Source organism: Phyllobates terribilis, unplaced genomic scaffold, assembly GCF_046119375.1.
Source record: "Phyllobates terribilis strain yellow unplaced genomic scaffold, ASM4611937v1 Scaffold_13__5_contigs__length_258822181, whole genome shotgun sequence".
In the NCBI taxonomy this organism is placed as follows: domain Eukaryota; kingdom Metazoa; phylum Chordata; class Amphibia; order Anura; family Dendrobatidae; genus Phyllobates; species Phyllobates terribilis.
In genome coordinates, this window is record NW_027362773.1 from 212,265,709 (window position 1) to 212,280,838 (window position 15,130).

Consider the following 15,130-nt stretch of genomic DNA (forward strand, 5'->3'; position numbering starts at 1 on the left):
GGGACCTACAGCTGAGAGACAGGGGAAGTACCTCTCTTAGCGGGTCCGGCTGTCGTCTCTTCCTCTCTCCTTCTGAGGATGGTCTCAGGATGCCGTCCTGGATAGGGGGGATCCTGGCTTTTCCTCCTTCCCGCACTGACCGGTCCTGGACAGTGCAGGAGACGGTGTCAACCCCAGAAAACTGGGGGAAGGTCACCCGCAGGGACCACCGTCTCCCTCCCAGGCAGCTCCGAGGAGGGGGCTGGGGTGGGGAACAGGCTAGGACTGGCCACCGAAATCACCCTGAGACACCCTAAGGTGACAGGGGATAAGTCCTGCCCAGCGGGTCCGAGAGTGGGCGATGTGGGGGTAGCCACACTGCTCTCTCGGTCGCTTGTGGGTTAACAGGGGACGCAGTGTTCCCTGTTAGCCTGAAGAGCTGTATCTGAAAGAGAAAAAACAAAAGGTTAATAAACACAACAGGGTTGGATCAGTAGGATCCAGGTCTACCTCCTACAGACACTAAGCTTAAACTGGTGAGCTTGGTGCCTGTAGGCGGGTGCATACTGCGGAGGAGCTATTTTCCTTTTTTTGCCTAGTGTCAACCTCCTAGCGACAGCAGCATACACCCATGGTCCTGTGTCCCCCAATGAAGCAATAGAAAAATGACTGCTTTTTTATGCACAAAAAAAATGGAATAAAAGATCAGAAAGTCATATGAATCCCAAAATGGTGAAGATATTCCAGTTTGTAGCCCTGATACGAGAGTATGGGCTGAACAAAAAAAAAAAAGCTACAGCTTTGGAAAGAAAGTCATATGCATATACCCAAAGGCCTGTATAACCCTGGATGCACTAATGATGTAGTGCATGATTTGCCTTGCATATGCGCTGCAGGAATTTGAGTCACTAGGTGATCCAGGCTGGATATCCTTTGATTAGCTTATAGTCAGGTCGTCCAGAGCAGAGACCCCTCTAACGGGGCTTATTGTGCACAGAGGACTGTTCTTTCAGCAGGTGCAGTCAGTTCTCTGATGCACGGTGATTCAGCTATCCACACGCAGATCGTGAGAATCTGATAAAGGTTAATGATAGAACAGGTGCAGGTAGAGCAGGTCGACCGTGGTTCAGCCTTATGCTGAGTCACTGTGACTGTCACGTTAGGAGACCCGGCACGCTCAGCCGCCTCATTCCCAGCGACAGTCTCTTGCCTCCTCCGCCCTTTCCATATTTGCTGAATAGTTCTCGGCTCGGCAGGAATCTCTTCTGCTTATTTCAGTCCCTGTCAAAGCTGACAGCTCCAAAACCAATGACAATGGTGCAAGTTTCTCAGCAACTCCTAAGATCACACATGCAATCGAACCCCAACAAGGCAAAAAATAAAATTAGCAGGTGCAATTCTGTTATTGAAATGCAAAAGCTGAAAAAAAAAAAAAAAAAAATAAATAAATTATATATATATATATATATATATATATATATATATATATATATATATATATATATATATATATATATATATATATAAAAAAAAAAAAAATGCATTCGCACCCTATGGGCGCTAAATGTTTGCTGATATCTTGGCGTCTGGAGGGCACTTCTGCAGTTCTGTGGTTGTGAATTCCAGGCTCATAGGATAGCTTAGCAATATCCTAACAGTAGGGTCCAACACCTGGAACCGAGTTGGAACAGGACTCTAAATTAGCAGATGATGGCGAGAACTGCAACTCTGTTCCTTTGGGAGTGGATAGGAGCTGATCTGCAATATCCAGAGCATGGGGCTGTGCTGCTCGGCTTCATTCACTGCTCACATCTGATCTGCAGAAAATAGCTCATCAGTGGGACTGCCCAGAGTTGGACTCCATCGTTCTGATATTGATGACTATCCCAAGGGCTCAGTGCCCATGACCGTACTTTAGGGCCAAGTGCAATCTGACAAAACAATGGATCGCACCCGGACCAATATTACTCTATCAGGCCGTGCAATTTTTCCCACAGACCAAGATGGTCTGAGGGAAAGAATTGCAGCACGCCAAGTGGGATACAATCATCAGATCGCACTCGGCCATGCAAGTCAATGAGCCTGTGGGAACCATTGGACCGAACTAAGATGATATGGGCATGCCGTGCAATTTTCACAGGCTGACAAAATAGAGAAATAATCAAGCCGATTAAGGTAAGGAGAACATGGGGGTGAGGCTGTCTCGGATGAGATAAAATAATTTCTTGTGACCCTAGCCTAAGGCTAGATCATAAATATGACAAGCCTGGAGAACCCCTTTAATGGTGTGCCGTTTCCACAAAACATTGCTCCCATCTAACACAAGCAGAATTCAAAGGTGATCGGAGAACAGATCATTTTATATAAAATAAATTCAAGGTAAACAAAGTATTTCTAAATTACACAACGTTCCATGTAAATTTTATTACTGGGATGTAGTCAGTATCACCCAAAAGAGAGAGTTTTGATTGTTTTTAATCAAACACACACAGAAGCATTTCCAGCTTTAATACCAGAACACGTCAGGATTTAGGATTCTTCAAATTTGTTTAAACCCGAAGGAGAACAGAGCAGAACACAAGTGTTTGTTTGGCAGCAGAGTAGATGCCACCATAAAGTCATGTAACTTTCGCCCTGGCTTCAGGGAACGTCACCCCGAAGGAGACTTTTTTCTCTGTCCGTTTGCATTTCCTTGCCGAGCGGTATGTTCCCGCCATGGCCGACGTAAGGCACGTTATAAATAAGTGTCCTCCAGTCTGTGCTTCTTTCCGCCTCCTCACTCATCTCTTCTTCACTCCTTTTTTCCGGGGGGCGTTGGGGTTCACTCGCCTTCGCCCAGCTCCGACTCCTCCATCTCTGATGTTTAAATTAGCGGCTCGGCTGTAAATGTCGTTTTCTACGAACGGCGACGCTCCGGCGATGTAATCCGGGTTGAAGACGTCCGTTTTGGATCTCGCCTTGTTGGAAAGACGCTGCTGAGGGAATTTCTGGTCACCCACTAGTTGAGGGTTGGAGGCGTGCTTGCCACCTTGTGGGGCCGGCAAGGAGTACTGAAAAAAAGATGGATAAGAGCAGTGAAGACATGACGCCGACCCGTTTGACTTTATAGTATGAATTATGGTATAACATTAGTGATGAGCGAGTATGTTTTGCTAACCCTTTCACAGAGTATACTCGTGCGAGCACAGAGTATTTACAGCGTGCTCGGTGATATGTTTGAATCACTCGCGTGTGCATGATTTGCGACGGTTTGACAGCTTCAATACATGTGAGGAATGTGCAAGAAGCAGACATTCCTCACATGTATTAAAGCTGTCAAACCATCACAAATCATGCACACGGGAGCGATTCAAACATATCACCGAGCAGCTGTAAATACTCGGTGCTCGCTCGAGTATACTCGGTGAAAGGGTTAACAAAACATACTCGCTCATCACTATATAACATGTCCTGCCAGCTTAGTCATGCATTAGTATAAGTTGGATACACTGTACTATCCTATGGCATTAGTTATCAAGAGCAGCACTAGTCTATAGTGAACACGGCAGGGGATGGCAATACCACCTGGTGGTCACTTGTGGAACTGCAAAAAAGAAATAAATGCATAAAATATAACATACTGTGGCTTCCCCATCATCATGCACTGCACAGATCTCAATATAAAATAAGGATCCTTTGCAGCAAGCTGAAAAATTAAATAATCTTTAAAAGTTAAAGATGACACAGTTGCTTTGTATTTTAGGCAAAATATATATATTTTTTACATTTTACAAATTACAAAATGCGCAAATGTATAAGTTTGGGCACCCTTGGAGATTTGTGTGCTCAGAGAACTTGACCAAGGTTTCAGACCTTAAATAGCCTGGTAGGGTTATGGTTTGTTCACCATCATCGTTAGGAAAGGCCAGGTGATGCACATTTCACAGCTTTATAAAAACCCAGCCTACTCTAACCCTGTGCCAAAAAATAACAGCCATATGTTCTTTTAAGCAGCTGCCTAGCACTCTTAAAAATGGTGGAGGCCACAAAGGAGGAGAAGGCTATAAGAAAAGCATTTTTAAAGTTGCCAGTTCCTTGGCTAGAAATTTAATTAAGAAATGGCAGTTAACAGGAACAGTGGAGGTCAAGATAAGGTCTGGAAGACAAAGCAAAATTTCAGTGAAGGCTGCTCACAGGATTGCTAGAGAGGCAAATCAGAACCCCTGCTTGACTGCAAAAGACCTTCAGAAAGATTTAGCAGACTCTGGAGTTGTGGTACATTGTTCTACTGTTCAGAGACACCAGCACAAATATGGCCTTCATGGAAGAGTCATCAGAAGAAAACCTCTCCTGCGTCCTCGCATTAAAATTCAGTGTCAGCAGTTTCCAAAAATCATCTAAACAAGCCTGATGAATTTTGGAAACGAGTCCTGAGGACCAATGATGTGAAAATAGGACTCTTTGGCCACAATGATCTAAGGCAGGGGTCTCAAACTCGGCTGGGTATATGGCCGCACATGGAAATAATTTGCATTTTGGGGGGCCGCATTCTTTGCAAGACAAAGTGACACCTTTTGAACATTTTTGCTGTGCTTATTTTAATTTTTTTTTATATAGTTTGGGTCGTTATGGATGTGGCGATAATAAATGTGCACTTGTTTAGTGGCAAAATATTTTATGCTTTATTTTGATTTTTTTTGTAGTAATGTGCTCATTCCTGGTCCCCACCTTGTAGTAATGCTCCCCCATCCTGATCCTCATCTTGTACTAATGACCCCCCCATCCTGGTCCCCTTCTTGTAGTAATGCCCCCCCAGCCTGGTACCTTTCCCGTAGTAAAGTCCCCATCCTAGTCCTCATCTTGTAGTATTGCCACATCCTGGTCTTCATTTGGAGTAATGTCCCCATTTTGTAGATATGTTCCCTATTGTGCCATGCTTCACATACACATAAAAAGAGAGAGAGGAAAAAAAAAAAAAAAAAAAAAAAGATTCTTCTCACCTGTCCTCCATTTCCTCGGCGTTCTTTCTGCACATGCGGCCCGACGAGGTACTGCAGACCCCAGACGATCCCAGCCCGGTCCAGGAGCAGCTGACATCTGCCCATGGCAGGAACATCATACGCAAATGTCAGCTGCTGGCCTCTGATGGGCCGGCGGCTGGCATTGGTATTGCTGTGCAGGAAGAGCTGGTCTCCATGAGGCAATATTTTTCAAATGAATGTGCGTCCAAGGAATTTCAACTGAAATAAATCGCTGCCGTCGGCAGCTCCTGGACCGGGTCGGGATCGTCAAGGGGTCTGCAGAGCCTGCGGGCCGCATAAAGCAGCCTCAGGGGCCGCATGAGGCCCACGGGCTGCGTGTTTGAGACCCCTGATCTAAAGGTATGCGTAAAGCAAAAAGGGCAGAGAATCTCAGGAAAATAACATCTCGCCAACCATTAAGCATGGGGGAGGATCAATCATGCTTTGGGGTTGTGTTGCAGCCAATGGCACCGGGAACATGTCACGGGTAGAGGGAAGAATGGATTCAATGACATTTCAAAAAGTTCTTGTAGCAAACATAGCACCATCTGTAGAAAAGCTGAAGTTGAAAAGAGGATGGCTTCTACAAATGGATAAAGATCCTAAACACACATCAAAATCCACAATAGACGATCTTAAAAGGCTCAAGCTGAAGGTTTTACAATGGCCCTCACAGTCCCCTGATCTGATCTTTGAAAATCTGTGGCTAGACCTCAAAATAGCAGCGCATGCAAGACGACCTAGGAATCTCACAGAACCGGAAGAATTCTCCAAGGAAGAATGGAGGAAAATCCCTCAAACAAGAATTGAAAGACTCTTGTCTGGCTACAAAAAGCGTTTACAAGCTGTGATACTTTCAGAAGGGGGTGCTACTAGGTACTAACCAAGCAGGGTGCCCAAATTTTTGCATCGGCCTATTTTCCTTTTTGTAATTTTTAAAATGTAAAAGATTATTTATTTATTTTTTGTGACTAAAATACAAAGGAAATGTGTCATTTTTAACTTTAGGCTTTTAGAGATCATTTCATCTTCAATTTGCTTAACTGTTCACAATAATAGTAATTTTGACCAGGGGTGCCCAGACTTTTACATGCCACTGTAGACCCCGATTCATTATTGTAATCACTTCCTTGTTTATTTTTTGGGTTGTTCTTAACTTGCACCTATTTTATATGAGTTCACGTCCCCCCCCCCCCTCCTTTTTAAAGTCATAAAATTTTGCAGTATACTCCAGTTCCCCGCCTCAATCTCTACCGGAGTGACTTTTTGTATACTAGATATTTTGGTACAAATTTTGCATCACTTAAGTGTAACATGCAACATTTTGGCAATAAAAAGTCATAAAACAGGTTAAAGACAAGAGAGCAAATGATGAACCCGAGTCCTTGTTCTCGATCCCTTTGTCCCATAATCTTTATCCCTTTTGGTAAATACATTCATGTCTTACCCGCATCCCACGGGTGTTGAATACTTTGGGGTTCCGGGAGAAATGCATGTGGAGACCGCCATCTTCATTTACGGAAACAGCAATCTTCTTCAAAGTCTTATTGCCACAGTTGGGACAGAACAACTTGGTGATGTCTGCGGTCGTCCTGAAAGAAAAAAATATTGATTATCAGACGATAGGTGCTTGCATACCGACAATGGATATTACAGCCAAATGGGCCATAACGTAAGTGTTACCAAAAGCCCAAAAAAATAGTCAACTGTACCAAGGTCACATCCACTCACTTGAAGCAGCCGTGGCATCGCAGGATGTAGTTCCTGGTCTGGCAGATCAGCATGCCGTCCACGGAGAGCACATGCAGCCCCATCTGTATGAGCACGTTCTGCGGGCAGGAAAAAAAACAGAGTGAGGACAATGTCGTGGATCAGGGTGGCATGTCAGGAGAGTACTTGGTCCACACTGCTGTGATACCTGCATGGCAAAGTCCGTGGTCAGGCATCCGACTACCACGTTAGCTGGAGCCTCCCGGCAGCCCATGTCCTGCTGGATTTGTTTGATGTTACTGGGTGTAATCCAGCCTCCCCCATCATCATCATCCTGTTCCTCTCCTTCTTCGTCCTCGGCAGATTGATCCTCTCCGTGGTTCAGGTCGTCAAGCAGAGGAGCTTTGTTTGGGCTTGTAGTCACAGACACCAACTGGCCATTCTGCAAAGGCAAATATGGGTTTATTATTAGCCTTTATCGGGTAAGTATAAAGCCACGCAGAAATGTCCTGTCCTGCACCTGTGGCCATGATTCTATGGCGATGCACAAATACGGGATGTGTGGATTGCAGACAAGTTCACATTTGCTTATAAATGGAGGCAGATGGTGCTGTATACCCTCACATCGTAGAAAATTGCATCTATATCACTTAATATAGGGCTACTGATTCACTCAAAACTTATATAAAAGTAGCCCAACAGTCCACAGTTACTGATTATTGGGGAGGAGGGGGAATACCAAGCGGAGGACGCCTGCCTCTATTATGATAAAACAGACAAAAAGGTAAGAAAACACTGCACTGTGGACTCGGGAAATATGGGGATGGCAAACAGAGTGCCTTATAAGCCACCCCAGATATACACAAAATATGGTATACAAGTCAAGGTCATCTAAGTCAATCTGCATAAAGGACACTGCTCTCTCAAGCTTCTCCTCTTATTTTTCTGACCACTCCTTCAGTGTATCGTTCGCTGGCTCCACTTCTCTTCCTTTCGCTATTGGGGTCCCTCAGGGGTCAGACCTTGGCCCTCCTCTCTTCCTCTCTCTATTAGATCGCTCAGGGTTCCGTACTTGGCCCTCTTCTCTATCTTCACGGCCCCAATTGGACAGACCAGCAGAAAATGGCTTTCAGTACCATCTTTATGCTGATGACACACAACTATACACTTAATCTCTGAACTCACCTCCGCTGTACTACAGAACACCAGTGACTGTCTGTCCGCAGTTTCCAACATCATGTCCGCTCTCTATCTGAAACTCAACCTTTCCAAACCTGAACTTCTTCTGCTCCCGCCGTCGACTCACCTCTTTAAATCTGACATCTCCCTCTCCATGTGTGGCACAACAATAACACCGAGCCAGCAAGCTTGCTGTCTGGGTGTTATGTTTGACACCATCTTTCCTTCACCCTCCACATACAATCTCTTGCCCGCTCTTGTCGCTTGCACCTAAAGAACATCTCTAGAATCCGCCCCTTGCTCACCAGGGAAACAACACAAACCTTAACTGTTGCTCTCATCCACTCCCGTCTGGAGTACTTTAACTCTTTATTAATTGCCCCCCCCCCCTCCTCGACTTTCCCCTCTCCAGTCCATCCTTAATGCTGCAGCCAGGGTCATCTATCCAGCTAATGGTTACTCAAGACTCTTCCGCTCTGTGCCAGTCATTGCACTGGCTGCCCATGAATTACAGGATCCAATTTAAGTTGCTTGTTCTCACCGATAAAGCTCTCCACAGTGCGGCACCCCCCTACATCTCCTCCCTTATTTCAGTCTATCGGCCTACCCGTTCTCTACGCTCCGCAAGCGACTTTCGACTAACATCCGCACTAATCCGTACCTCCCACTCCCGGCACCAAGGCTTCTGCCGAGCTGCACCTATTATCTGGAATGCTCTTCCCCAAGAAAGGAACAATCACAACTTACACAGTTTTAGGCGCTCCGTAAAAACACTTCTGTTTAGGGAGGCCTATCACGTTCACTAATCGAAGTCCCTTTATATGTAACCCATTCACTATTTCTCTGAACACAATTCTCCATCAGACTCCACCACACCCAAAACACTACAAATATTGGCTGGTGACTAGCTCATGCAGCCTTTATCTATCCCTCATCCCCTCAAGATGGCTGGACCATCATTGTAAATAAGCCCCTGTCCTTTGTGTCACCCCCACCTCATTGTAGATTGTAAGTGACGCACCCCCGTGGGGATACCCGGAGCCGGGCCTTCTAGATGCTGGGGGTTGTAGTCACCGTGGCGGCGACCTGGTCCGTGACCCAGGGCAGTCAAACCAGTGGTAGTCTATGTGTATAGGTTATATAGTCCGACCACGCCACCTGTGGAATGCGGTTATTAGGAACCGCCGCTGCGGAGCAGTCCACTCAAGCTGATGATATGCGCAGCAAGGTAGTGTAACTCCCCACAGGAAGAGTATAGCTTCAGGGCAGCGTGTGTGGATGATGGGGGTGATGTTGCAGGGTGTCGCGGTGTAAGAAGAATCACAGAGTCCAGATAATGCAGTCCCATATCTTTTACTCACAGTTAGGCAGTACCAGTTACAGGGCCAGTGTAAGAGTCCACGGCGTCCTGTGCTCACGCAGTAAGGGGCTCGGTCAACCCTCAGGTATCTCTGGAGCATTTAGCAGGACCCTCTTCAGTGTGTCCTCTCTGGCCACTCTCCTTGTACCTCACACCTAACGGCACCTCTGTCCAGTGTCCTCGGGCCTTGGCGGGCGACGTGTGTTCCGTCCCCTGGCCCTATGTGGCTACCTTCCTGATGGGTGGTGTGGACGGCTTGCTGTACTTGAAGTGCTGCAGCCTCCGGTTCCCAGTTGAGCCCTGCAGTCTCTGCTGGTTGAGGGATCCGGTTCCCTTCTTCTGGCCTGACCCCCCTACCTCCTGGCAGCGGCGGGTGTACGGATGGCAGCTGCACGGCCCGTACCCCTAGGGTCCCTTCAGTTCCTGTCCTGGAGCCTTCCTGCTCCTCTTTCCTCTCTTCTCCTTTCAGGCTCAGGCCTCTAAACTAGGCCTGCCTGTGGAGCAGAGCTCATGCAGAGCCCCTGCTCCTGTCACTTCCACTACTGTCCGTCTGCTGAACCAAAATGGTTTCTACCTTTTATACCTCCTACTCCAGTGCTCCCAGGATCTACGTCCTCCACCCATCCACTACCTAGTTCCCCCTCTCTAGGTGGTTCCTCCCCACTCCAGCCAGGGATCAGGGACAGCTGTGCTCTCCCGTAGGAGCATTGTCATCCTGTCCCCCGGAAATGTGGTGTAGTGAATGTAGTGTTAGGGTCCTGAGCCATACTCCTTCCTTACCTGAGAGTGAGGTACCACATCTCTGGGTGAGATGCAATACCTCTGTGGCGACCGAACCCTCAGGGGCGCCACATAAGCTCTTATGAGCAGGGTCGTCATTATTTTTGCTTTAATTATTGTATTATCTTTAACTTTGTTACTTAGGCTAATTGCCCACGATGCAGAAATGCTGCACATTTTTTTTCTGCATCTCCCTGGCAGGAAAAACGCATGCAGATTTTACATGCGTTTTTCCTTCCAGGTAGAAGTATTTGTCAAGAGTTTTTTGCATGCATTTCCGCATGCGGGTTATCAAGCGCTTTTCCAAGCGATTTTAGCATCACTTGGAAAAGAGCTTGACAACTTGGTCACACTATATAAATCCATGTAACCGGCATGGATTTATATAGTGTGACCAAGTTAATAGTTAAAAAAAGAATAAAAATGGTAAAAAAATAAAGATGATATTTACCTTCGGATGGCCCGTGGTCTTTTCTCTGCTGTGTCCAGTCTGTTGTACGGCTCGCGGTGGTGTGAAAGGACCTGCCATGATGTCATTTAGTCAGTCATGTGACAGGTCACGCGACCGCTGACGTTGGCGGTCGCGTGACCTGTCACATGACTGACTAAATGACGTCATGGCAGGTCCTTTCACACCACCGCGAGCCGTACAACAGACCGGACGCAGCGGAGAAAAGACTGCGGGCCATCAGAAGGTAAATCTAATCTTTATTTCAAATTCTTTTTTTAACATGTTCTATGGTACCCGAGTCTGGAGGAGAGTCTCCTCTTCTCCAGGCCCGGGTACCATCCGCGCATTGAATCGCTTAATATCCACATATCCACATGTGCACATGCGGATACTATGCGTTTCAATGCAAGTTAATGGCGGCAATTAAGCTGCGTCCGCAAAATTAATGGACAGGCTGCATATTTTTCCGCAATGATAATCCGCAGCGGAAATTTTCGCAGCATGTGCACAGCACATGTGGATTATCATTGGGGACCATGGGGCACGTATTACCAAGTGTTTTCGCTGCGGAAATTTTGCAGCAAAAAAGCTTGAAAAATGCATAGTGGGCACGCAGCCTTATGACTGTTGTATATGAACCTCTGAATTATAAAGCGCTGCAGAATATATTGGCGCTTATAATAATAATCTTTATTTATATATGTATCATTAAAAAAACTAACATCCTGTTTGATCAGGGCTATATAGGGACAGCCACCGATGAGCGCGGGCGTCACTTACCCTTGATCCTTAGGGTGCCAACCTCTGCGGCTAAGCAGATATATTTAGATAAAATACTATAGGGTATAATAGTGTCGCTTGGTGACCTCAGAATATTTACCCATTGTGGATATATTGTTTGTTGTTCCATTTTAATACATGTGACATAAGATCAATTTTAAGATTTATTTTTTTTGGATACATCCACCCCACACATACCATTAACTCCAGCAGATCGTCCTCGATGTTCGGCAGGGGGCTCCTCCAGAAGAAAAAGGAATTATACTCTTCGTTTTCCTCTGCGCCGTCTTCAGTCTTCTCGGTCATCTGCGTCTTTAGCGAGTCGTCTTTATTACCTACGGACTAGAGATGGAGGACGTAATATTACTGGATCATCGAAGATCTGACAACAGCAGCTCATACAAGAGGGGGTGACGATCCTATAATACACATAGGGGCGCTATGTCACAGAGTAAAATTACAGGATATTTGCCAATTTGGAAGAAATTTCTAGCTTCTTATATGAGCGAGAGAGAGAGGCCAGGAGGCTCGACCCTATCAATCACCAAGACTAAGTGGCTTTGGTCTCAAACCATAGTTGGCCAATTTCCTTCAAGAAAAGCATACACTTTAGATAGCCGTCGGCCAAACTTTGGTTTGGGCGACAGTTATCTTCCCCCAACTTCTCCATACACAGGAGGGCTCCTTCTACTGAAAGCTACTGTGTTTTTTGTGAGAAAGCCGCGGCCATACTCCTCTGGCGGCAGCTTATCTCACCTAGAACAAAAGGTCCTTGGCAGTGTGAAATTGGTCACACCGGATCCTTCTCTTCCCCCAAATGCGTTGGGGCAAAGTCAAGCGTCCCTGTACACATTAGAGCCAGCTGGCCATATAACTCTGACAAGAATCGCAACGCAATGCTCAGACTGGCAGACCTGGGCGTGACAGCATGTATTTCTATGCAGTCGCCACACTCAGGTCAGGAGAACCGCCGACCAGTCCGAGTATTACGTTGCTATCCTCATCCAAGTTATATGGACGTCTGACTCTTCCTTCAGTCTAATTTGTTGAGCCTGTTGCTGGCTAATTTCATTCTTTTGAGAAAAAAACACAGTTAAGTCCACCAATACTGACAAAGCCCCTTCATCTAGAAGTCAGTGGGGATCCTAGAGTATGAATTAATGCACAAGAGAAGGATTTGCTTCCTAGATAATCTTGTCCATTCTACTGTAAAAAATGTAAGCAACAAAATAAAAAATTACCTTGGAGGGAAAATGGAAACCAGCAACATCGACAGGAGCCTCTGGGTGTTTCGCTGTGGTGCTGACAGAGGCCTAAAAATACAAAGATCTTAATTAAAAATTGTGAAAAAAAAAAAAAAAAAAAAAGGAAGAAGAAAGAAATAAAGCTCCTGGTGAGAAAAATCAAAGTGCATGTAACGTCTTCGATAACTTTCTCTCCTGATGTAATTAGCTCACAACTAAGCTGCAAATAACAGAAAACGCAAAACTTCTCCAAAAATTGCACAAAGAACTAGCGTTTTGCGAAACCTCAAACTCCCATGTGGACAAAGTTTAACAATTCAGATGTATCCGAAATAAAACTGTCAGCCAGCTATAATCTATCAGTCCTGGTAAATACCAACCCTACCTGTGCAAGCGGGGCCCTACATAAATGGGGTCTCTGGAAATTTGGAGGCAGACGATTACCCACCTTCTGTGTTGGCTCTTTTTTAATATGCTCTGCGCCAACATGTTCAACCTCAAGCTGGTAGGCGAGAGCGAGGACCTTGATGTCAGTGGCCGAGAGGCTGACATAATCTCCGGTCTTCTTAGAGAAATTAGTCACTGAGGAAGAAAGGCAAATATCTTATGAATGATCCCCATTATAAATACCGTACATACAATGTTCACATTACGACACATTCCCAAAACAGGTCCCCTAGTATTGCGAGCTGACTGAAGGATTCTCAGTTCACTCATTCTACAGCCAGCAATAGACAGTGCAATACAGAGACTATAAAGGGAAAACAGTGCAACATTTTTTTAATGAAACCCAATTGCAAAAATGGTTTTTAAACCAAAATACATTTAAGAAATAAAGAAAAGTCCCCAACCCCTTTAATATAACAAATGACCACATACATCTTGATGAGTCATGACTCCCCTCAGACAGATGTGGAGGGAGAGAATGGTTGGGCATGTTAAATGTCAACATGTCTGATCCTTTTGTTATTAAAGGCGACAACAACCTGCTGCCAGAGGTGCCAGGCACTGGATTAATTCCCTCTCTTTAGATTAAAAAGTTTTCAGCCAGGCGATACCTAAAGAGTATAGACCACTTAAAGGGGTTGTCCAGGATTAGAAAACATGCCTGCTTTCTTTCAGAAACATCGCCACCTCTGACCATGTGTTGTGTGTGGTATTGCAGCCAAACTCCATTCACTTCAATGGAGAATAAAAAGACAACACAAGGTCAGGGGCGGTGGTGTTTCTGATAGAAAGAATCCTTGTTTTTCTCATCCTGACCATTCGGGTACACATTGCTATTAAGTTTAAATAGAAAAAAAAAAAAAAGCAAGTCAATCAAGCGCCTCTATAGGCCAGGAGGAGCGCGGGCCGACAGATCGAGCGATCTGGTCAGCTTCAAGCGCGGGCTCCTGGTCTAGGAGTAAACTATCAAACTAAAAACCCATCTTTTCGTAAGATGGAGAACATTTTAGTTTTCTCTCAATCGATAGCCCTCCATGACCCAAGCAGGCACTGTGCCGCCTATGAGCGTCTCCTGGTCACATAGTGCTGCACAGGGGCAGACACAACATAGGTGCAACCAGGGGTCCCGACAGGTAACAGGGGTCCAAACCCACCTCCAGACAGAGGCATGAGGAGCTATGGACTGCACAGGGGCCATCTTGTGTCTAGTGCAAGGACTACAACACCCAGCATCAGCGCGCACACACACGCACACACACACACACACACACACACACACACACACACACGCACACACGCACACACACACACACACACACACACACACACACACACACACACACACACGACCAGTGCATGATGGGACTAGTAGTTCAGCATTGCTCCACACAGGCTTGGAAGTAACCGATTGGTGTGTATAGATATAATTACAGCCACGCATTGTCCACTCCTGGGACTTGTGGTACCCCGGGGTTCTCCTTACCCAGCTGGATGCTCTCCGGTGTGGGCTCTCTGAACAGCAGCTCGTAGGGCAGCACAGCCAGGCGCCTCCGGGTCGGCTTGTCCCTGATCTCGGTCACCACGTCCCGCACAGTGTAGATGTGCGCCCCGATCTCCTGCAGACACGAAAAGGTTAATCACGGCATACAGACCCGGTATTGCCTCTCCGGTGTCCGATCCGCTCACCTGTAAAGCAGCATTCCTCAGAAAAGCACCGGAATCCGCCACAACGTGCAGCACCCTGGAGGCCGCCATGTTTGTACGGTGACCCTGCTGCCCAGCCAATCAGAGGGCGAGAAGCGTTCTAATGGTGCATATCGGACTGCAGTGTTGTCGCCATCTGCTGGCCGCGAGAAAGTACTGCAGGCTGTAATAGGATTTTAGTTTTTTATTATTATTAATTATTATTATTGTCATCATCATCATCGGTTTTATTATTGTTTCTATTAATATTTCACACAATAATACATACAATAATACATATTAAGATTGATTATAATACAAATAACAATTATAATAATAACAGTAGTAATAATAATGATGATAATGTTAGTAGTGATAATAATACTAATAACTAATATTGTTATTAATGATTATTCATAGGCCTTTTTGAGATTTCGGTGTTTTTTTTTTACTCCCCTTCTTTTAAGATCTATGATTTGTTTTATATTTTCTGACAAAACAGATGCAAGAAGAGTTG

General features: G+C 45.6%; 1 protein-coding gene across 1 annotated transcript; it reads right to left on the minus strand.

The window, feature by feature from the left end:
* Nucleotides 1-2,436: 2,436 nt before the first annotated feature.
* Nucleotides 2,437-14,790, minus strand: NOB1 (NIN1 (RPN12) binding protein 1 homolog). The gene is made up of 9 exons (XM_073659263.1): nt 14,617-14,790; nt 14,414-14,546; nt 12,932-13,065; nt 12,481-12,552; nt 11,438-11,581; nt 6,898-7,131; nt 6,711-6,808; nt 6,427-6,571; nt 2,437-3,029 (listed from the first exon to the last, which is right to left on the minus strand). The coding sequence occupies exons 1-9, from the start codon at nt 14,683-14,685 to the stop codon at nt 2,760-2,762; spliced, it is 1,299 nt and encodes a 432-aa protein (XP_073515364.1). The 5' UTR covers nt 14,686-14,790; the 3' UTR covers nt 2,437-2,759.
* Nucleotides 14,791-15,130: the final 340 nt, after the last annotated feature.